The following is a 25030-nucleotide window of genomic DNA, read 5'->3' as shown; positions in this document are numbered from 1 at the left end:
AGGACTCTCTTTATCAAAATAGTTTATTTAGAAGCTTTCTCTGTCACAAAAAGCAAGATATTATTATTCCTTATTATTCCTCAGAGTGTCCCAAAGATGTACTCGTACACTCAACTAAAAATAAGGAACAAAATAAAATAAAATTTTTACGTGAAGACCTAGGGGACCAAAAAACAAAACAAAACAAAAAACAAAACAAAGCAGTCTTAGAAAAGCAATACATCACATCACTGTCATTTGTTCTCTAGTTTCATAGATGTCAAGAGGTGTTTTCCTCAATTGGCTTATAATATTTGTACACCGTCAGAAACAGAACACGGTCAAGAAATGCAAAACATACAGGATTGGAGAGAGCTCACTGATTAAGATGGGAGAACAGGAACCTTGAGGTCTTCTGAGTGTCAAAACCTAAGCTAGACAGGTGTGTGCCCAAAAGCAGCCACTCTAAGTAAGGCAGTCCGTCTTGATGATTGACGAAATTTATAGCCTTGGATCAAAAGACCAAGACATGGGCTATTAACAAAAAGTAAATAACGGCGAGAGAACAAAATTAAGCGAGACAGAGGGAGAGAAAAAACATAATAGTACATTTTTGTCAGCATAGAGACACTACAGTAAAGCTTCCATCTTCTTGCAATAACAGATTAAGAGTGAACTGTCACCCCACTACAATATCACATCAATATAAAATAGACAACCTCTCGCTGAGGGGAAATGTGCGAATAATGTAGCAGTGGTCATTGTGAGCTACTTAGACGTCTGTGATTTTTAAACACAATGACCGTTTTTATCCACTTCTAAACAACACTGGGTGTGTCCTCAGTGACTGATGGCTTGGAAGCCAGATGTTGCAGGTTCTGGCCTATTATTCATTTCCCCGGGATTTTAGCCCTCTTGCGAGCAATGGCATCTTCCACAGCCTTCAGCTGCTTCAGCAGCTCCTCACGGCGGGAGAGAGTGCTGCTGGGTTTGCCTGAGCCTGAGCCTGGAACAGGTGCTGGAGATTTACCAGCTGATGCTGCGAGGCCTTTCCCAGTAGACTTTGGTGGTGGAGACTGGGGACGCTTCCTGGAGGAACAAAGACAACCATGATTCATGAGGAAACAATATTAGGTCTTTAACTGATTATATTTAATTTTTGAACAAATACATACTCATTTGTTAAATTATAACTCATGATAAATTATAAGTGATTTTTTTTTTAACCCATGGTTAATAACAGATAAATGCTGTTCTCCGACTAATAATGCCATTCACTATTTAAGAGCATGTTCAATATTTATTACATTTAGTACCAACAATGTGAACAGAATTCACCTGTACTGAAATTTAATCCTGTCTACAATCCTGATTGGATGGATGTTGGTCAACCTCAACTTTTCTCTCAGTTACTGAACCCGCAGATTCGATTGTTGTCCTTCAGGTAGATATTTTTCTAAAGCTGAACTTTTTCAAATGTTATGTACATCTGTACTGATGCTAATGTAAGCAGACATAGTGCTAACTGTCCAGCAAAGATATCCCATTGTCACAAATATGACCATAAGAGTATGATATTCAGACACGCGTATCTGTACGCCACTGTGCAATGTAGATTTGTTTTCAGTGACGAGGGGAAGCTTGCGCATACTAATTTGACTGGTGGGCTGAGAAACAAAATTTGCACAGAGAGAGATGTGTTACCTGGTGCGGCTACAGCAGAAAGAAAGACTGTGTGTGAAATGGAGCGGGCAGAGAGTACTGAAAGGTGTTAATCAGCTTTTTTTTTTAAACATTCAGGTTCATATTTATTATTTTTTCAATAATTGCATCAGATCCTGTGCAACTAAATGTTATTTGTAACAAAGCACGTGTACAGACGGGGGAAAAGAGAAGTGAAGCTGACCAAACAAAACAGGTGTTTTGTTTTTAACACACCGTGTTTAATTTCTCTGTCTTTGATAAGTACTTCCCTCCCATAGGTAGTGTGCGTCACTGGGTTTGCGTGTTCTGTCCATACAAAGACTATACAAGCCTGGGTTTTCCCATTTTAAATAATAACCCTCATTTGAAACAAAAGGCTGGAGACTCAGCAAATATTTTCAGCAAACTATGATCAACGCAGATCAGAACATCGTAAAAGATGACCATTTCTGAGGAGGGGAACAATGGCATCCTTTCTGCTCTCCTTGCTTTGGCTGTGGAAATATTTCATGCTGCATCATGAAGGTTGACCTTGGTTTTGGTGGTTTTTAGTTTAACAAATAGAAAGGAAGAGACAGATTTTTCCCTATAGTGGGAATTTTATAAAACGGCCACAATTAGTGTGCACAATCTGTGTGCAACACTGTGCTTTTCTGGATAAATCAGCCAAGCCAGATAAGACAGGGGATTTGCAAGGTCAGGGGATGGTGCTGGAACTGTAAATGAGATTCAAAATCTAAAGAGCAGAATTAAGTTATTCATTTATGAAGAACAGAAGTCAGAGAAAGCCAAAGGAAATTTGCTGTTGTACAGAAGCTTGGTGAACAAATGTGAAATCAACCTTAAAAAGAAAGGAATTTATTGAGTATGTACTAGTAGTAGTAGAAGAGAAGAAGATATAAAAATGGTACCACATTTTTATACCATACCACACACAAACATAACACAATTACACACCTGTCTCCCTGAGGAGGCATGGGCCGAGGGCCCTGACCTCTGGGCCGGTCCATTCTAGGTGAGAGTGGGGAACGTCCTGGCCTCCTGTCTCGACCTATGACATATTGGATTAGATCGTGTAGATAACGCTGTGTAAAGTCTGGTGGTGTGTGGTTGCCAATTAAATGAACTGAAACTGCTGACCAAGGTAATGCTTCTTGAATGCAGGATTTCCTTCTGGAAATCCATGTTAAAGCATGCTGATTGTGTGCATGTCTAACACTTGCAATTTTACAGACTCGGTTTCTACACTGGTTATTCCTAGTAAATAACCTTTATGATTGGATGGGCTGCATCCTCTCACCTCTATCAGGAGACAGTGCCATTCTCTTGCTAAGAGGAGATGTTGGTCTGTCCTTGTCTGCAGGGAAATACCTCTTTCTATTGCTTCTGTCTGCTTGTTGCTATATGGCGAGGAGAAAAAAAACAACACAAAACAGGTCAGCCACTTGATTGCTATTTGAACTAAAGAATGTTAAAGTAATCTTAATATAAGCAGCTACTTTGTTGAGTAAGGTGAGTTTGATGTCCTTATGTGAACCATAGCCCCCTGCAGAGCCCATGGATGGTGCATTCATCGGGTGCCCTCGGTTTCCAGGTGCAGATCTCGGCATGCCAGGGTCAGCTTTTGGAGGAATGCCAGATTGATCAACCCTTTTCCTTTCCTCTTTAAAGGTCTCGTCTTTCTTTGTGGGCTTTCCTGCACAGAAGATAATGTAACCTGTTAAGCAGCACACGTCAACTAACATAGCTATTTAAAATAGCTGCAGCACCAATAGCTGATTGGTTTCACTGATATGATTGACTGATTATCTGTCACAAGGATTACCTCAACCAAATAGCATGTAGTTAGACTGTCCAAACATATTTCTTGAAATTGAACTCCATACAGCATTTAGTTGTAGATTTAACAAACTGGTGTTGCGAGTAAAATGGAAAAACTGAGATAAGAGAAAGTTCTCTTTAAAATCTGTGTTATCTAGAACCAAATTAATTAAGACCTGTTTGGCCCCAGTACCCAAACTGGATAAACAGGTATGTAACGAAATCAGAGCACACAAAGAACTGCATCACATTACAGTGTAGAAGGACAGCATTATATTCTACATTCTTTCAGTGTAAACGTCTCAGTTTGATACCTCGTTCTTTATTGGCATCCCTGTCTCGTGGTAGTCCTCTCTCCTTGCGTGTGTGACCTGGAGTGGGTGACCGGGAGCTAGCTGAAGACACAGGGCTGGCCAGGTCAGCATACATATCATCAGAATCGGCACTGCGCACAGAGCTGCTGCTGGAGGAGGCCGATGACACTGATGACACGCTGCTCACTGACAGAGACCTGGACCATAAACACATACAAAGAAAAAAAAAAAATCAAAATCACACACACACACAAGGAGTAAGTTATTTATCTAAATTGAATAATAGAAGACAAGTTGTATGTGCAGTGTTTTCAGCTGTCTTGCACCTGGACTTGTGGGATCCAGACCGGGAGTGAGAAAGAGAGGCAGAAGATGATCGAGATCTGGAGCGAGAGCTGGAGCCTGAATAACTGCTACCACTGCCACTCACACTGCCACTTAATGTCCTCCTGTGAGAGGGAGCGAGAGAGACCGAGAAAGATGTTGAGAAATTGTCTAAACCTCAAATACGGTTTTTGCTCCATCTGCAAGAATATGAGAGCTTGAAAGGCCGTGTCCATCTCGTTTCTCGCAAGGAAACGTGTATACACAAAACAACAATAACCCCTTGCTCTCCTGGCGCCGCATTATGACCGAACCTGTGCTCTGACACCAACTTCCTGACAAACTGGGATATGAAAAAAGAAGTTGGTGTAGTGTGTTGTGACCTACACATAACAGTCTTTAACAGTAAAGTTTAATTATATATGTTATGAAATGTTGAAGAAAACAATGTAAGCAACCAATTTACACTTGATATGAGTCAATCACATAAGCTCGATTCCAAGTTAAGTTTTAGGTCAAATCGGGGTCAAACACCACTCCCACGCAAGGAATCATGTACCACATGATTTACTTATAAGTAATCATTAGTACTTGCAGATAATAATAGGGGGTGTTTTTATTAGGAAAACAAACAAAAAAAAGATTTGAAGCCAACATAATTTGCACAAGGACACCAATGTTTGGGGGGAAAAACTTTTTATAAGTATGTAGGTATTTATGTGTGTATACATGTTTAACAAAAACATAAATCACACACTGTGTAGAGGAAATTGTCAGGATATTATCAGAATATAAATTATTGCTTTATAACAACTCATTTATTGATATATACAGTATCTGAAATATTCTAAGTGTTTAAGGCAAAAATAATAACAAAAATACCCTAAATAAACAATACTAATCAAAACTGAGAAGACTGACATCAGTCATCATGATGGCACGGGACTCAGGAGTTCCCTAAGGGAAGTCTCAGTCAAAGGTTACATGACACAGATAATAGTTACTCTGTCAACAGAAAGTCAACAAATGCACATTTATACCCAAGCTCTGGAAAGCCAGGAGAGACGTGTGATTTTCCCCACAGAGTCCACCAGACTTCCCACACAGGGTATTCCACATATAAGACTCCCACACGCACACACAAACACACAGAACTCTGTGTTCTCTGGATACTGATACACTGGATTCATGCAAATGCATCCATAAATCACATAGGTCACACACACACACACACCTCTCTCTCCCACTGGTAGAGGAAGAAAGAAAATTAATTAGTTTGTGTTCCCACATTCAATTTGCAATTCTGTTCAATTTGCAAAGTATTCAAATTTGTTAATGAAAGGAAGTTTCAAAAGAGGTTTTCTTTGCTTGTAGACTTAAATTGAAATATGATTCTGTTTCTCTCTGGAAACACACACGCCCACTCATATGCACACAGAAACACGCTACCTGCGAGGATCGTGTGGCTGGCGGTCTTTTCTGCGGCCCTCCCTCACATTGGGTGGTTTTGCTGGTTCTCTTGGTGCAGCTGGTCTACCCACATCACGGACGGTGGGGGGTTTAACACCTTCTGCTAAAGGTTTCAAAGGTTTGCCTGGCAATGAGGGACTGGGCATCTTCTTGGAGGGGCCCTTGTCCCTGCGAGGAGGGGGCAGCGCACCAGGCTTCAGTGGGTGGCTTAAGAAAGAGAACAGACTTTTGTTTCTGTTTGCACGCAGAGAGCAAATGTGCTGCTTGGTACTGTTGCTAGTTCTGAAGAGATTTCAGCATGGACTTTTTGATATGCATATGATTTCAGCATGGACTTTTTGATTTGACATGCTTTTTGTGTGACAGAGTGTGGATAATTATGAATAAGTTTGTATGAGCAAATTTATTAAGTGCATAATAATGTTGATGTGTGCATGTACCCTTTCATTGCTCCAGGAGGCTGCTCTGCTTTATTTTTGCCAGCATTTCTCTGGCCAGAAGGTGTAGGTGAGGGAGATGAAGAGAAGGATCTGGACCTTTGAAAAAATGCACAAGTATAATTACGATAATAGTTAACCAACTAAAAATCACATGCCTTGGAGCACTGGTTATAGAAATGCAATTTCATGAATTAGGATCACGCGGAAATTTCCTGCACCACTTCCCTTTCAAAAAATTAAAAGAGTGAAATAAGAACAAGAACAACAATAAGGCAACCTGACCCTCCAGTGTACTGTATATTTAGTGCATTCCTCAGGGTTTGTGTGCGTGTGTGTGTGCGCGAGTTTCTTGCCTGGAACGACTGCCTGTAAAAGAGCTATGCTGAGAAGAATGGGTGGAATAAGAGCTGAGAGATGAAGACCGTGACCGCGAGCGAGACCTTGAGCGGGAGGAGCCGGAACCTGTGTATGAAGAAGACCGCGATGATGACCTGAGGAAATACCATTCAGTTAGTACCCAAATACACTTGGCAGCCAATCCACAGCCCAAAACAAACAATTAAAGGGCTAACATTAAATATTACCGTGAAGAGTTAGAGAGTGACACAGATGAGCCAGAGGGCCTATGCCGCCTGCGTCCGCGAGGTGGGGACCCCATGAGGCCAGGTCTTCGCCTTGGAGATTTAGACCTGCGCCAAGGGTCCTTCCATTCATCTGGCCGCTTAACCATGGGCACTGACTCCTTTTTTGGCTGCGACTCCATTGGCCCTCTAGAGAATAGGAAAGGGTACAGTGACAGTTTCGGGCTTTTGTTTGTCACTTCTACATTTACTGGGAAAAATGCTGGTTATGACCACAGAACAGAAGTGCTAAATCACAGTGATGCACAAATTCCCTTACAAATGCTCCACAATTAACACAAAGTTCACATTTCCACATCTCATAACAGAGCATAGAAATAGTGGGGAGGTAGCACATGAGATCATTCCCTTGTATCAAGCATGTGACAGTGAAGTATACACGCACGCCTACACAGCTGTTCCAAGGTGGCTTTTCCACATTCACCAAATTTATTTGAAAGGAATCTATCAAGACCAGTGCTGCTACCAGTATGCGGAAAAAAAGCACTGTTCATTGAAAGCTTGCTTAAGAAGCGACTGTTTTATGTCAGACAGACAGTGATGAAGTAATATCGAAGTAATACAGCTAAAGTCTCTGCAGATGGTGAGGGTGGGGGGTAATCTGGTTAGAGTTATACTATGACAGTTTCAAGAGAAACTAACAACAAGGAAGATCTAATGCAGATACTATTACATAACCATGGTTTCCTTAGATTTTTTTTTTTTTTTGATGAGTAACATTTTACGTAACCTAATTAGCAGGATAAAACCATCTAAAAAAAAAAAAAAACCTTTCTTGGAAAAGGTTGTTGTTTAACACTTGACTCAGAATGCCATTTTGTCACTTTACTTATTAGTCACATGGCAATTTAACAAACATGGTAATTTAACAAATATCACCAGATGCAAATGGTCATCATGACATATGAATGCATATAACACTATCCATGATATCATCCGGGGCATGTTAGTCAGTCTTATGAACCAAGATTCAATTAAAGGGTTACCCTTTTTCTATCTCTGATCAAAGCATCAGCAACAAGGAAAAAAATAAAATAAATAAAGATGCAGGTAGGCCTATCTGTTATATATCTGCCAAAAAGTGACAGTGTGTTTATAATAAGGGGGAAGTCTGTTTTAAAGGAAAAGGTCATGTCAGGATTTTCCCGTATATAAAAGCAAAAGGTGTTTTTCTTTTCTAATAAAGAAAAAAAAAAAGGCTTCAGACCGCAACAATAGCACCTTTGTTTTCATAGGCAAGCAACATATACCGTGAAAGTAAACTGAAAAGAATACCGGCGGTTCATAATTGGAAAATTGAACACACAATTGGTAACAAGAAATGCTGGAATTTTTACTTTGTTTTTATAGCTAGTGTCTTTGTGTACATAAAGTCTGCAGTCATTAGCCTGGGAGAAATTCCTGCTGGGTGATGTAAGAATGAGCAACCTTAGAGCGGGCAGAACAGTGGTGCTAAAAATAGAAACCACAGAGAAAGCTATTATTAGAATGAAAAAGAATATATTCTCAAACTTTCCTCGTTGTGTGAGTTTTGGGGCCGAAGGGAATCATGTTTCTATTCACCGGGGGGTGGGGGTAAACGAATTTCCAAAAAGATTGCGATAAAAGACTACAAAGATGATAGATAAAAGCATATTAAAAAAAATATATATACTAATATATTTGCCAGAGCAATTATTTTAGCAATGGTACCAAATATATCTCTGGACCTTAGAGGTAAACAAAAAAAAAACTTATAAACTTCAGTTCAGGTCCCTTTTTTGGAAAGGCTGATTATATTTTATTTTCACAGCTTAATGATTCTATCTTATAATTGAACACCTTAGGATGAGCACCTTCAGCGCTATAAACAAGATATTTGATCTACCGGATGTCTTCTATGTTCTTGAATGTGCTGCTGTTCAGAAGCTAAGATTTCAAAATCGAGATTTAACGTTTAGCTCATAAATATAGAGTTAGACTCTCTATTTCTTTTTAAAAAAAAAATTGTACAAATACGATTACAACCCCAAGATGCCTTTGGTTTATGTTTAACCAGGCAAATTTACTGCTTCACCCCCTGGGTATATACTGTCAAAGGGCTAAATTAGAACCAGTGAAACAGAATGGGAGAGACGGAGCAGGTGCTGCCATGAGAAAAGAATGTAGTCTGCATACATATGCTCACTTGTTTAATCTGGAACACTGACTGCATAGTTTGCTGTGTTGAGAAGGAAATTATACACTTATCGCTGTTACCTGGCTAGCTCGTGACTACCAAAACAAACACAGAGGCTTCCATGGCTTTCTACACACTTTGTTCACCTCATGAGAGCATTACAGGCAATTAGCTCATAGAATGTGTGAACGGAAATTAGTTTACATTTTCTCATTGTGGAAATTGTATTTGGGCAACCAATTAAGACTAAAACCAAAATTAATTCATACAACAACATACTAACGAAATCGATTTTACAATTTCACTTTGGTCTGGCAGAGCGAGCTTCCGTAGTTCTGTGACGCAAAGAGCTTGTGTCTAAGGAGAGGCGCGGTTCCTTCAGTCGGTTTGAAGAACGCGCTGAAAGATGGGGAGGAGCCGAAAGTCTGCCGCCATTTTCATATGAAATTTAAAGGAGACTAAAGCGATCATGAATTTGTGTAGAGTCGCAGCATTTTAGGACGGCTGAATAGAAATGTTAAAAATGGCAACGAAAACGGTGGCAGACTTCGGCTCTTCCCCGTCTTTCAGCGCGTGCTTCAATTCGCAGACCGCGGGGCCGCAGAGCGAGGATCAGAGGACAAGTGTGTGTGTGAGATCAGGAAGACTCGTATTTGGCTTGTTCAGTACTCAAATGTTATATACATCTATGCAATAAGTTTCCATCCTACCCTGTTAGTCAAACCTTATATATATATATATATATATATACACACACATATATACATACACACATACACACATACATACATACATACATACATAATATATATATATACACTATATTGCCAAAAGTATTCGCTCACCTGCCTTGACTCGCATATGAACTTAAGTGACATCCCATTCCTAATCCATAGGGTTCAATATGACGTCGGTCCACCCTTTGCAGCTATAACAGCTTCAACTCTTCTGGGAAAGCTGTCCACAAGGTTTAGGAGTGTGTTTATGGGAATTTTTGACCATTCTTCCAGAAGCGCATTTGTGAGGTCACACACTGATGTTGGACGAGAAGGCCTGGCTCTCAGTCTCCACTCTAATTCATCCCAAAGGTGTTCTATCGGGTTGAGGTCAGGACTCTGTGCAGGTCAGTCAAGTTCATCCACACCAGACTCTGTCATCCATGTCTTTATGGACCTTGCTTTGTGCACTGGTGCACAGTCATGTTGGAAGAGGAAGGGGCCAGCTCCAAACTGTTCCCACAAAGTTGGGAGCATGGAATTGTCCAAAATGTCTTGGTATGCTGAAGCAAAGAGTTCCTTGCACTGGAACTAAGGGGCCAAGCCCAACTCCTGAAAAACAACCCCACACCATAATCCCCCCTCCACCAAACTTTACACTTGGCACAATGCAGTCAGACAAGTACCGTTCTCCTGGCAACCGCCAAACCCAGACTCGTCCATCAGATTGCCAGATGGAGAAGCACGATTCGTCACTCCAGAGAACGCGTCTCCACTGCTCTAGAGTCCAGTGGCGGCGTGCTTTACACCACTGCATCCGACGCTTTGCATTGCACTTGGTGATGTATGGCTTGGATGCAGCTGCTCGGCCATGGAAACCCATTCTATGAAGCTCTCTGCGCACTGTTCTTGAGCTAATCTGAAGGCCTGTAGAGGTCTGTAGCGATTGACTCTGCAGAAAGTTGGCGACCTCTTCGCACTACGCGCCTCGGCATCCGCTGACCCCGCTCCGTCAGTTTACATGGCCTACCACGTAAGCCTGAGTTGCTGTCGTTCCCAAACACTTCCACGTTCTTATAATACAGCTGACAGTTGACTGTGGAATATTTAGGAGCGAGGAAATTTCACGACTGGAATTGTTGCACAAGTGGCATCCTATCACAGTTCCACGCTGGAATTCACTGAGCTCCTGAGAGCGACCCATTCTTTCACAAATGTTTGTAAAAACAGTACCTCTACAGGCCTTCAGATTAGCTCAAGAACAGTGTGCAGAGAGCTTCATGGAATGGGTTTCCATGGCCGAGCAGCTGCATCCAAGCCATACATCACCAAGTGCAATGCAAAGAATCGGATGCAGTGGTGTGAAGCACGCCGCCACTGGACTCTAGAGCAGTGGAGACGCGTTCTCTGGAGTGACGAATCGCGCTTCTCCATCTGGCAATCTGATAGACGAGTCTGGGTTTGGCGGTTGCCAGGAGAACGGTACTTGTCTGACTGCATTGTGCCAAGTGTAAAGTTTGGTGGAGGGGGGATTATGGTGTGGGGTTGTTTTTTCAGGAGCTGGGCTCAGCCCCTTAGTTCCAGTGAAAGGAACTCTGAATGTTTCAGCATACCAAGACATTTTGGACAATTCCATGCTCCCAACTTTGTGGGAACAGTTTGGAGCTGGCCCCTTCCTCTTCCAACATGACTGTGCACCAGTGCACAAAGCAAGGTCCATAAAGACATGGATGACAGAGTCTGGTGTGGATGAACTTGACTGGCCTGCACAGAGTCCTGACCTCAACCCGATAGAACACCTTTGGGATGAATTAGAGCGGAGACTGAGAGCCAGGCCTTCTCGTCCAACATCAGTGTGTGACCTCACAAATGTGCTTCTGGAAGAATGGTCAAAAATTCCCATAAACACACTCCTAAACCTTGTGGACAGCCTTCCCAGAAGAGTTGAAGCTGTTATAGCTGCAAAGGGTGGACTGACGTCATATTGAACCCTATGGATTAGGAATGGGATGTCACTTAAGTTCATATGCGAGTCAAGGCAGGTGAGCGAATACTTTTGGCAATATAGTGTGTGTGTGTGTGTGTGTGTATATATATATATATATATATATATATAATGTTTTACTATTATACCCTCATTGGGGGCTGAGTCCCCCTTAAATGAAAAACTCGTCCCTGATTGTGCCCAGATACACAGTTGTAAAATGATGTCTGGCTCCTGTTTGATTCTATTGATCATGTAAGCTGAATGTAAACTGCTTTACAAAAGTGTTTTTTTAGGGATTTTTTTTTTTTTTTCAGGTGACTACTATTTATTTTATAAAAAGTGATTTAAGTTAAGTCTGCAGTTTGCACTTTACAAATCCCTCATATTTTGTTATATTACTTTATTTTGCTAGAATAATTAGAACTTGTAAAGACTTGTGAAAGTTTGCACTTTATTAATCCCAAAAGAAGGTTATGTTGATTATTGATTTTCTAAAATAACAACAAAAAAAACTTGTTAGCAAAAGTAAGTTTGCAGTTCATGTGTGGTTATATTGTTTTTGCTCAAATAAAAAAAAAAATCTATCATATAGTCTCTAGTGCTTTATTAATTTTTTTTTTTTTTTAAGAAAAATAAATCGTTTTAAAATCGAAAATCAAATTTGGTTTAACAAAATCAGAGATTCAATTTATAGGACATAGCGCCCTGCTCTACTATAGTGCATTTGAATAAATAAAATCACTGCTTTTAACACTCTTCTGTTAATTTGTTTAACTGGCAACTTGGGTCAGTACCCATTATCTGTAATCTTCCACAAATTAAATTTTGGTAACTGGCGACACATTGGGAAGTTCCAGGCAGAACCTCACTTGGTATCTCATAACCCATTCATAAAAAGAAGCAGCAAGGCTGCCACTTCCTTTCCACTCCCTTGTTTCACCTGGGCACATTGCCCCATAGGAATTACTCAATACACACAAAAGCCAGGAAACCTCCACTACTTCATAACTGAGCACAATTGTGACGCTTTAACGGCACCTTTGTGACGTTGTACGGTGATGAAATTCAGGTAAGGAAGTAAAGAGAAGGGTAAACTTAAAGTCCAGAATTACAATATACACTATTTCAACAGGTAGTAAGATACACAGGGGAAAAAAACCTGAGATTCAGCAGAGTTGTTAATGGAAATGAAGAAAATTTTTAAACAGAAAATTAAGTAAGAAAAAAAAAAGCGCACTATATGTTTGCCTAAATTAATTACTATGCTAAATATTCTAACATTGGAGCCAAGAAAGAGCGAGGTGGCGTAGTTCTTGATGACTGACCAAATACTAGATAGCACAAACCCAGAGAAACAGCTCGATGTGCTGCTCACATTAAAACACAACAAAACTCTACGTGCATATCCACATTTAGCACTGCATATGAACGTGAAAAAATTCCAAACACAATCCACTTAGAGCTGTTTGTTTTTTTATTTTGGAAACATGAGGTCACTAGCAGATACAGAAATAAAGGTCAAGGGGACAATAAGCAGATTCCTGTCTGCTTCCTCAAAACGGTCACATTCAGTCATGCTATTTTCATGTTAGTATGAATATGTAATATGCATGAGCACCAATATGACAGTTTGCTAAAGAATAACTAGTTTACACAAGGGGCATTCAGCTAAAATTTATAAAGGTCTGGCTACATAAATTCCTCGTGTAAAAAGGGCTGGATAATAAACTGACATGACAAGAAAAGTTACATTTTAATGCTTTAACTATCAGTGATTAGTTGATCACTATAAATGAGGCAGTTATTTTCGCTTGTGTCTCATGTGCAATGGTTCAGGTTATATCTCCTGACTTGTGCTTCTCAGTCCAATTGGCTTTAAATGTGCAAATTTCAATAAGTCCTCAGTTTGCTAATCAAACTAAATCAAAATTCTCCTTGGGAAATTCTCCTTTTTGACCCATTTTCTCTAGATCAGTTCTCTAACCTCAACCCAGAGAGCTTCAATCAAATTATTTCAATAAAAGTGATAAACAGTAACAGAGGACCTTCTACACAAGCAGAGCTGGTTCGAAAGTATGATCTTCTCAGCTGCATTATTTTGTCAAGAACTCATTTTGGCATACTGAAATTCTTAACTGAGTCCCGAGTTACTAATCAAATGGTGAGGGGTAAAAATTAGTTGGGAAGTATAAATAACCTAATCATGAACTTAGCAAGAGCAATGGGATTATCACCTCCACGTGCACACGCCCATTTGTGCGTACATACAGTTGCATCAGACCAAGAAACTGCCCCACCTACGAGGCAACAAAATTACATCACTTCCTAGTGCAGAACACAAAACTGACTCACTACACATCAATAAGCCAACAATCCATACCGGTTAGGGATTCAACAACAACAACAACTTCACTCGTCAGTAACAAATTTCACTATGGACTGTTTAGACTGTTATGAAGCATGCTGTCACATGCTGTCATCATTTAGACTAAATTTCTTTTGAAAAGAAGAGTATGTTACAACAGACACACTATGACCCAAGTTCCCTTATGAATGGGAAGCCTTACATTACACTATTCTGTTGGCCTTTTTGTGTGAATATATCGATTTGTAATCATTTGAGGTCATGGTGGAAACAGTGGAAGCGCGTTGTCCCTGGTTGAATAATGCTTATTAATAGTCTTGCATCAGATTGAGTTTATCCTGTTCTCTTGCTACATCACACATGTATCTTTCTGACCCCATCAGGAAAACATTGATTTTGGGGGAATAAAGTGTTGGTTTGTGGGACTCGATATGTTGAAAATAACTGAACACAGTCCTGAATCAATAGCCTTTAAGACTAATGTTTTCTCAGTACAAAACAAAGCTTGTGTATACTCTGTTAATGATCATGCTAAGCTTTAAACCAACAAGCCTCTCTAGAGTCCCTATTAGTTGTATTTAGATCAGTGAAAAACTAGATCAGTAACAACTGACTGGTTCAGATACAAGCATACACGTTACGGAAACCAGCGCCAGTTCTGAGAAGTGTATCAGGCTCTAATACACTTCCTGTATATTATTCCTGACATGGTGTATTAAAAAAAAAAACTGTAAGAGGGCATCGACTTCTTCTCAATACCTGCAATAATATATTGAAACCAGACCTTTTCCCTTTCTCTTCTAGAGCAACAAATACCAGGGTGCAGCCTAACAGTGAAACCAGGCAATGTTACAGTCATATGTGCCAACATTGCTTCAAAAAACCCCACAAAAACAGCAAGAGATGTTAAAGTCAATCATTTTGATTAATCATTTCTGTAAATCAGGTGACTAATCGTAAATTAAACAGCCAGAAGGAGTTCAAAAACCACAGCCATGTGTGTAGCAACAGAAGTAGAAGCACAGTGAAAAGAAATGGAGTGAAATGCTTACCTGGGAGGCATATTGATAGGTGAACGTGGTTTAAGAGGCTTGTCCTTCTCTTCTTTTTTCTCACGTGGTTCCCTCAATGGCCGTTCTCTGGGTCTTCCTTCTTTATCGTCTCTTTTCACCCGGTCTCGCTCCCACTCTTCCTTTCTGCGCAACCGCTCTTTTTCACGCTCCCGCTCTCGCTCCCTCTCACGCTCCCGCTGTCTTCGCTCTCGCTCGCGGTGATCTCTCTCACGCTCCCGCTCCCTCTCTCTGTGCCGCTCACGGGGATCTCTCTCCCGATCCTGAAACAAACATATAAGCAGATACCTATTAAAATAATTGTAGTCAATAAATACACAATTAAATCTTAAGGATTTGCCATTTGTTTTAAACCACCCTTTTTGTGATGTACAAACTTACAGTGTAGTGGTATGGCAGCGGGGTCTCTGTGTACTGCACTCTGAAGTTCTCATACTGCCCACCTCTCCAGAAAGCTTCCATTTCATAGTCATAATAAGGATCAACATAGGGATCACTGTAACACAGAGTTCAGACTTGAAAGCAGTGCTAACACACTTACATTTATATAACATATTTAAAAAAAAAAAAAAAAGGGTACTACTGTAACAGTAAGGTTACATAAGTATCACGTTACAAGTCATACACACAATAAATCCATTGCTTCACAACAATTCAGAATTGACAACAAAATTCTTACCCATACGCTGGGTCTCTGAACTCCACTTCACTGCAATATTGAAAAAGGAAAAATAAGGAATGAAAATCATTCAGAGAAATTGAGAACATAAAAACGGTATGTGACGTAAACAAAAATTACACAAAACTGACCACCGTCCATGCAGAAAAAAAGGGAAAAAATGCAAAATATTTAACAGAACGTGTCATTATGCACAGCTCAAAAACAACCACAACATGGTTCTGGGTGATTCAACAGGTTTGTTGTTTATGTTATCATAAACTCTTAAATAAACGTTTGGTGTCTGGTATTCTATTTTTTGTAGTAAGACAAGTGGGTTATAGGAATTGGTGTTGCATGACCCTGGTGAGATCAATTAAAAGTCCCAAGCTAAAAATCCCTGTTCAAGTGGTAAATATTTAGCTTATCATGTGGTTAATTTTTAACTGAATCAGTCAAAGCTCCAACGTTTCGATTAAGAGGAATAAGATACACAGTAAATCAATATCACTGGCAAAGTGAGGCCTGCTAATGCAAACTGAACACTTCCTAGGCTCTTAGTTTAGGTTTCATACCCAGGATCTCTGATTTCCCTGGTAATGCGATAGCCTCGTTCCCTGAAGAAGTCATTTTCCTTGTCAAATTCCCATTCATCTTCACCAATCGTAACATTGAATCGTTTTTCCTCAAAGTCGGGCTCCTGTTCCTTGCGTATTGTGGCTTTCTTTAATACCTGAGGAAACCAAGGTGTTGCGTTAGCATCATAAACACCTCCCACACCACCACTTATAATCCACTCAAAGGATTAGTAAAATACAGTAGTTATATAAAGAAAAGATGCACTATACTATAAAATTAACAGTCATGAATATCACTGATATAAAGACAAGATGATTTACACAAACACAACAGCATTTTTAGCATGATATTGCAAGCGCTAGATGGGAAAAACCTAAAACCACTGCACAAACTGCGGGTCTAATTTGAATAGTTACAGAAAGTCCAGCCATTATCACTTATCACCATCTGATCGCTACAATCCCTCTGAAATTCCCTTTCGGACAGCTGACTCTGATGAAAGTTGTTACGATCGAAGTTTTCATGAGATCGGCACGTACCTCTTTGGCATGTCGGAGACCTCTTTCCCAGGCACTCTCTACTGGAGGCTCTGCGGGCAGTGGAGGAGGAGGCAGCTCCTCTACCGGAAGACCAGTCTACAGAACACACACACACGTTCATCCACCTTCAGATACTTCTCAGACACACATAACTGGATAAATGCAAAATCGATCCAACACATTTGTATTCGCAAAGCAATAATCAGAGTATAACTGATTGTTTCATTGTTTATCATTAATGCACTTGTTCTAACTAGCTACAGTTTCTATAGAAACAGTTCACTCACAGGGACTTACAGGACATAGTTTCCTATAAAAGCATGAGGAACAAAAAGTCAGTGTGCATAAGGTAAAACAAAATTGTGCAGCTGTTTGTCCTAAACAAAAATGACCTGCCTTTTTTTTTTTTTTTTTTTTTAGGAAGAAATGCATGCAAATACATAAATGATTTGCTGCTCTCAACTTAAAACAGACAAATGTATGTTTGCATTGCTTGAGAATTATGCATATGCACACTAGCAATGAAAAATAGCTGCTACATTTTTACCTAATATCACACATTAGGGGTTTTTGAAGTTCAATAATGGCTGAAAATTATCATTTTGCATTTGTGTAAGTTAATTGATTTCATTTACGTAATACCAAATACTAAAAAAACCAGTTAAGTGGGTGGGGAGAAATAGTTACTCATCCCATAACTCTAGAAAGTATACATGGGTGAATGACTGTATAATTACAGCAATTAGCCAGAGTTTAGATTAGCCAAACACAATTTACTGATTCAGCATACATAGCATCCTTATGAATTGCTAACAGAAAAAATGTTTGATCGTTTGATAATTACCATCAGGGAAGTACAGGCTACAATCCATGCCTCTATGACGTTCAAAACATTAACTCATTAAGTGTTTTCTCTGTTAGACCTGCGTCAGATTCATTATTCTTGGCATTTCATTTGACAGCTGAAATTAGCTCAGAATCACGGTACTATCAGTGCGTACATAAACACAAATTGCCTGGGCATATGAGGTGAAAACCGCTGTGGTGGAAATAACTGGTGATATCATACCCAGGGGTTGGAGGGCATTAGTGGGTGAGGGCCTCCGGCTCCAGGAGGAGCTCCATTTGGAGAGAAAGGGTCTGGCTTGGAGATGAGGGAGTAGTTGCCTTTGTCATTGACTCCGGGGTGGATAAACCTACAGATCATGCCCCAAGTGCAGTTACCTATCAGACACAGAGAAATCATTAGCAGCAGTATTCTAATGCAGTTGCATGGACTGTAGACAAGATTTAAATCCTGATGCTGGATTGAATGTCAAAAACATATACATGTTAAAAACGGTAAAGCTTTCTTGAAAATTTCACATGACATGAAACCAAAATGAATACATTTCTCTCTATCACTGCATACATTAACAGTGGTTCAATAGGTCACAGGCTTAGGACACCATCAGCCTAAAAAAACTGTTTTTTTTCTTCCTTTCTTTCTTATATTTTTTAAATACATTAACATACAACAGTACATAATACAAACAGGGAAAATAAGAGCTACGTAGTATACCGTGACAAGCTTCTCAGCTGCACAGATATGTCTACAGTTAAGCAATCTTAGTGAAATAGCGCCACCTTGTGCACAGGTAAGTAAATGCTACAAACCCCCATAACACTGCATAGCCCTGCAGTTCCTCAGTAGATACTCAGCAATCCACAAAAGTCAAATCTGACATGCTATGATATAGCTGTGTCATAAACAATACATCTTCTATAAAGAAAAAATAACCTCTGCCTGAACATGTACTTCAGAGTTTGGTTTTCAAATGATTAAATCAACATGATAAAAGCGCTATAATTATAACTTAATATTAACATTTCGATTTTGTGTGATCAGTTCACCTGAATTGAAAACAAAAGCAATGCATGAGAAAACTGAGCACGGGTAGATTTCCCGGTTCTGACTCAGAAGCCCATTCTGCTGTCAAAGGCACATCGTACTGTATGAATCCATTGCATTCCCCTCTACTTTACCCTGGATTGAATTAGCAAGGAAAGACTGTCTGAATGCAGCAGGAGTTTGTTGTGTGCTTAAGAATGCGGTATGCAGAGACACAAAGGGCTGACACAAAGGATAACATCAGATAATTTACTGGTACATACTTACGGCATACTGAGTGTGTTTTAAGAGGAAAATTACAGAACAAAAATATTCTTTTCACCCGATTTCACAATATTTAAAATCAGAATCCTGAGAGACTACCTTTCATAAAGAACCTGCAGATAGGTCTGGGTCGGATTTTTCTGTCTGTGGGGTCCTTGACTTCACCCTCCTCAAGATCATCATCCTGAAACAGGCCACAGAAAAAAAAAAAAAAAGCTTGTGTTGTTTACTACTCAAATTTTCAATTTTAATGTTCAGCTATGTGTTTGAAAGCAAAATGCATGATGAAATCTTTATGAATGACGTATCTAACTGAATATAAAAACAAACAAAATATATGCACGCAAAAAATTATATTGATAAATGATGGAAGACTAATACTATTAAAAGCAAAAAAAAGGAATCATGTTATTTAACATTTTACATAAGCGATTGATGAATTATTGACTATTTCACACGCTGGACTTTGACCCTATTTAGATCAATTCCAATATCTAATCAGTTCATCTTGTTACAGTACTAATCCACATACATTCAATCTCAGACAGAGACACAGATTGTAAAAGTCATAACCTGCACTACCTAAACACAGTGGCAAAACAAGTGTCTCATACATGAAACCACATTTTCTTTTCAAGCCTGCTGCTCTATCTGTGCAATCAGATACAGGACCACACAGCACATAGATATAACGTGTATTTAAGTACCTTGTCTTGAGCTTGAAAAATAAAAACCCACTTATGCTTCCTTTTATGACTAACAAAACAAGTCAGATAAGAATCCACCCCCATCTCCAAATAGTCAGTTTCAGTGAGCCCTCTGTAGCCTCAGAGTCCTGCATTTGACTAACGGCAACCCACACACCTCCAGGTTCAACATGTGCAGTGTTCGGAGATAATTTTCTGCTCTGCAAGGCTCTAAAGAGTGGCTAGTTTAGTTACTGTCTGGTGTAAAGATCATCTATTGCTCAGACCTGTATATACTTTCATGGATTGTGCTGCTGCCACATGATTAGCTGATTGGACAATTGCATGCAGGTGGGTTCGATTAAAGAAAAAAAGTAAAATTGAAATGAAAAAAAGTACATGACGTGAAAAGACTTTAGACTTTTCCAGTGTACAGCCTGAATAGTCGGGGCAGACCAATCAGTAACCAGACAATGCAGAACAAACTGATTTTATGTTGGGACTTACTGACTACCATAAAGAAAAAAGTTTACATTTGATAGTCATGTTTAACCTTAATGTGCCTCAGGGTGGTGTGAGATTGACGTGACTATAAAGCTCCTACAGCACTTCACTACAGTACTACACACATAGGCTAAAGGCACCATCTAGTGTTAGAAGATTGAATTTTACTAGGTGTATTAAGTAGCACAGATGGCTAGTGAGTTCACATGGACTTTGTTGAGGGTGTGATCATCAGTTGAACATGAGCATATACACGTTTAATTTTCTTCAGTCTGCACCAATGCACACAACCATTAGTATATTAGTATACTATGAGTATGCTAGTATCATTCAGAAGAGCAAGGAAATTTGGAGCTTTAACTTGTTGGGTGGGAAGCCTCACATAAGGGGCCATGTTTTCCTGCTCAATCAGTGTTTCTGCACTGCTGTAAATGATGCATTTACACAACATGCATGTGAGACTAGAGGGGTACATGCTGGCTCATCTATGAGCTGCGCTTACCCATAAGCACCTTCTCTTTGTTGCAACACAAAAACATTCTCGTGCATATTAGTAAGGGCTTTTCACACCAGAAATTAGCCCTGGGTCATTCTAAATCACAGGGAAATAGAAAACCTGGCTTATCTGGTTTCATACTCCTCATACTTTTTTTTTTTTTTTTTTATAAACAATTAATCCTTGGTACTCATAAGCTGACTTTTCACACTCTTACATTTCTTCATTGAAATACAACTTTGGCTTATTTTCAGGGTTACATATTTCCCCCTTGCTAGGGCACACACTTCGGTGTTTTTCCACCTAACGCTACAGAGACATTTTTGTTAAGGGCCGCCATGTCCTGGATTTCACATAATATGAGGGACATACTGTTCAGTTTATGATTGGGTGTCTGTTGGTAAGCAACTAACTGTAACATCACATCATTTCACACTGTACATGTATGGCACTGCAAAGTAGGGTTAATGCTGCAAAAGCACTTTGATAACCTCGGTTAAAAAGAACAATAAACTAAGGCACACAATTTCTTTCTATTTGAACCTCTAAAAACACACATCAACATAATATCAGAACACTTACATCAATCTCTCCTTCATCAATCTCGCCATCGTCTTCATCTTTCTTTTTATCGCGAAAAGAATCCCTCCTACCCCTCTCTTGGCCTCTTGACTCTTCAGATCTTTTAGCCTGAGCATCAGGGGGCAAGATCAGGTTCCTCTCCTTCTTTCTCTTCTTCTCCTCCTCTTTTTCCTCCTCATCTTCATCCCCTTCCTCTATGGCAGGCCCCTTCTCTGTGTCCTCTTCATCTGGTGCAGCTGTGCTAGGCTCCTCAGGCACTTCCTCATCATAGTCTAGCTCGTGCTCATCCAAATCTCTGGACACGGAGGGCGAATCCTGTTTCAAGTCACTGACTAACATAAGCCTCCTCCGTCTCCTATCCTCCTCATCATCATCCTCCTCATCCAGCTCTTGACGACTCAAGCTGGACCTGGTGGTCACCTCTCCTACATCATCCTCGTCTTCCTGCCTGATATCTTCCTGCTCTCCGTCAGCAGGGGTGAATGGCCTATCTAACTCTGGCTCTGGGGAATCAGGGTCTGGTGATCTGGGTGTCTCCAGGATCTCGCCCTCTCTTTCTTGTTCAGCTGATCGACTTCGATGCATGACACTCTCCTGCTGGTGCACCCTTCCACCTCTGTCCAATTTGTCATCTTCTAAGTCAGAAATGTCCTCTTGAGCCCCGCCACCTAACTCGACCTGCTCATCATCATCAAAATCTGAGTCTGCGTCTCCGTCTTCTCCGTCGTTCAGTAACTCGCTATCAGAAATCCCATTGCCTTCCTCTGCAGGGGACTCCGGCGACTCCAGCAGCTCACTTTCCGAGAAGCCTTTTTCCTCCTCATCAGGGGATTGTGGAGACTGAGTTGGGCTCTCAGGGGTGTCCATCAGTAAACAACCTACCATTAACATTATTCAAACACATGCAATTAGTTTGACACACAGACAAAATGCACATCCCTGATGGTTACCTTCAGTACATATTGGGCTGGTTTTTCTGGACAGTGTTTAGGTCTATCCCTAAAACAAATGCAATGAGTCTGGTTGGTTGGAGCCTAATAGCTACAAACAAGATTTATTTAAATCATTTAATAAATTCCACCCAGGATTACTTTAATTGTTCATTTTCATAATTAAGTAGAAGAAGGACCCTTTATTTTTATCACATACACTGATCATGCATAACATTATGACCTAATATTGGGTTAGTTCCCCTTTTGCTGCCAAAACAGCCCTGACCCTGAGGCATGGACTCCACTACATCCTTCAGGTGTGTTGTGGTATCTGGTAACAGGATACCACAGCACACAGATCCTTTAAGTCCTAGACGGACTCAAATCCTTACGCTTGCCCATTTTTCCTGCTTCTAACACATCAACTTTGAGGACAAAATATTCACTTGCTGCCTAATATATCCCACCCACTAACAGGTGCCATGATGAGGAGATCATCAGTGTTATTCACTTCACCTGTCAGTGCTTATAATGTTATGCCTGATCGGTGTATACATTACAGCACAGTGAAATTCTTTCTTCGCATATCCCAGCTTTGGAAGTTGGGGTCAGAATGCAGGGTCAACCATGATGCACCGCCCCTGGAGCAGAGTTAAGGGCCTTGCTCAAGGGCCCCAACAGTGGCAGTGCTGGTGCTTGAACCCTGACCAACTAAACTAATCTTCAATAGCATCCAAGACTTTTTTTTTTTTTTTTTTTAAGCTTAAACTTGTCTGTTCGTCTCTTTTCATGTTAGTGTCCTACATGCCATTCGATGACCTGTGGCACCAGTGGGACTTGCTAGAGAGCAATGTTGCAAGACTTTACTCTTTCAGTGCAGGTCTCTCGTGTACTCTACTGTACACTCTGCACAATCAGTCTTCCAAAGATTCATCTTTAATGCTTACACCGCTCTCAATGAGGTCATGCTCGTTGTCTCATGCATCACTAACTAGTTTCTAATGTTAATCTTCATCACTGCGCTGTATTGCTCCAGGAACATTGAGTCCAACATTTGGAGTTTACTGGTGGATTTCTCATTACTGGAAAACAGTGAGTGAGAAGGAAGCGTTTGCTCTTCATCATCATCATCATCATCATCATGCGGACCAGCAGGAAAAACCTGACCGTTATCCCTTATGTTTAAAATCGCTGAAATATCTTCTCCACTATTACCGCGTTACCAATGTCCCCCGTGACGTCAGAGCAGCACACTACTGCTCATTTCTCATAGGAATTACAAAAACATTGCACCAACCAACAAATTAACACAAGCAGAAAATCATATAGCTTACAATTTTACTAAAGAGAGGACAGTGTTTACATGAAGGGTTTGCGTGTCATGAGAAAACTGAAACGTCACTGCAAACACAGACACACTATATGCTTAAAATATAAAAGTTTTACTTTAACTGTTACAAGCTGTTGTTAAAAAAATAACCCTAAATGAAGTCATTAATGGCCCTGATATTGTTACCGTCGAACAGCCCGTTAGCTTGTTAGCGAACAAGCCAGCTAATGAGCTATCCGCATCCAGAAACGCCCAACCTCACATAATGCATACTTTTTGCAAGACAGAGATAATTGTAGCAATCATTTGGAATGAGGTTACCTGCTATGTTTTATGGCAAGTGACATGAGATGGACGACCAAAACGTCAATTTTCAAGCTAGCCGACTAGCTTAGCTAGCATATTTGCCAATGAGGAGCCGTCTGTCGTTTCTCTGGCGGTGAAGTAGCTTAGCTGGCTAGCCCGCAGCAGCAGGCCCGAACTCGGCCCGCACTTTATTACGGACAACATGGACAAAGGGCGGAAATTAACTTCAGACTACGTTAATTAAGTAACCGAAGAGAAACTCTTTGGCGTTAGTAGCGGTGTTTGCGTCTTTCTGCCGAGCAGGAGCTGAGCTTCTCTGATCCAAACTGGTCAGCTTCATTACCCACAACAATAAAGCGCACTTTCACAAAAAAAAAACAGAAAAGAAAAAAAACCCTGAGAACGCTTAAAACACATTCGGTCACCTTTCAAACCACAGCGTCTTGGAGACACGGTCTCGGTGCTGGGAGTTACCCGGTCTCTCTCTCCCTCAGTGGAGATATCTAAACGATATCTTTGACGATTTTCTAAATTTTCTTTTAGCGGAGAAACGCACAAGCCCTGCACGGCACCGTGAGAGCAGCCATAACTCTGACGTCATCAACAAACGACACGGGGCCGATAGCATAACGAAACAGAACATTTTAATAGACGGTGTTTACAGGAGTAGTTTTTATTTAAATAAATTGTTTGCTTGTTTTTAATTTACTGTCTTTTTTAAATGCACTAACAGAACAACATATTTGTCAGAAAGAGAATACTAATGGAAAAGTTTTGCAGTGGCAGTGCTTTGCCACTAGAGGGCATTATTATAATGAACGCGACTGTCCATTCATTTAATTTTTTCCCCTCACTCTTATCCTTTCATATTTATAAGCCCCTTTACTTCCCAATGCTTCGGAGGAATATTCTGTCTTCTGAAAATACACACTATATTGCCAAAAGTTTTGGGACACCCCTCCAAATCATTGAATTCAGGTGTTGTTTTTCAGGGGTTGGGCTTGGCCCCTTAGTTCCAGTGAAAGGAACTCTTAATGCTTCAGCATACCAAGACATTTTGGACAATTTCATGCTCCCAACTTTGTGGGAACAGTTTGGGGATGGCCCCTTGTGTGGAGGAACTTGACTGACCTGCACAGAGTCCTGACCTCAACCTAATAGAACACCTTTTGGATTAATTAAAGCGGAGACTGTGAGCCTTTACATGCATATGAATGTAATATGGAGTTGGCCCACCCTTTGCAGCTATAACAGCTTCAGCTCCACAAGGTTTA

At 40.3% G+C, this 25030-nt stretch overlaps 1 protein-coding gene across 2 annotated transcripts; it reads right to left on the bottom strand.

Moving 5' to 3' along the window:
* Positions 1-5: 5 nt before the first annotated feature.
* On the bottom strand, positions 6-24355 carry zc3h18 (zinc finger CCCH-type containing 18). 2 transcript variants are annotated; one of them, XM_058387521.1, is made up of 19 exons: positions 23772-24355; positions 21189-22066; positions 19020-19104; positions 17835-17989; positions 16766-16861; positions 16223-16380; positions 15669-15698; positions 15371-15485; positions 14972-15252; positions 6637-6822; positions 6406-6543; positions 6053-6148; positions 5592-5819; positions 4145-4267; positions 3819-4015; positions 3183-3379; positions 2984-3083; positions 2641-2734; positions 6-1068 (listed from the first exon to the last, which is right to left on the bottom strand). In XM_058387521.1, the coding sequence occupies exons 2-19, from the start codon at positions 22053-22055 to the stop codon at positions 870-872; spliced, it is 3345 nt and encodes a 1114-aa protein (XP_058243504.1). In that variant the 5' UTR covers positions 22056-22066; positions 23772-24355; the 3' UTR covers positions 6-869. The 2 variants fall into 2 exon arrangements, with proteins under 2 accessions (XP_058243504.1, XP_058243505.1); XM_058387522.1 differs by having other exon boundaries at positions 24182-24355.
* Positions 24356-25030: the final 675 nt, after the last annotated feature.

Source organism: Hemibagrus wyckioides, linkage group LG04, assembly GCF_019097595.1.
Source record: "Hemibagrus wyckioides isolate EC202008001 linkage group LG04, SWU_Hwy_1.0, whole genome shotgun sequence".
In the NCBI taxonomy this organism is placed as follows: domain Eukaryota; kingdom Metazoa; phylum Chordata; class Actinopteri; order Siluriformes; family Bagridae; genus Hemibagrus; species Hemibagrus wyckioides.
This window is presented reverse-complemented; position numbering and strand designations above follow the sequence as displayed.

Coding starts and splice junctions, on each gene's coding strand:
- zc3h18 (XM_058387521.1), bottom strand. CDS start 22,055: ATGGACACCCCTGAGAGCCCAACTCAGTCTCCACAATCCCCTGATGAG. Junction 17,990..19,019: donor CTGCAGGTTCTTTATGAAAG/GTAGTCTCTCAG, acceptor TGTGTCTGATAG/GTAACTGCACTTGGGGCATG. Junction 2,735..2,983: donor GGCACTGTCTCCTGATAGAG/GTGAGAGGATGC, acceptor AATATGTCATAG/GTCGAGACAGGAGGCCAGGA.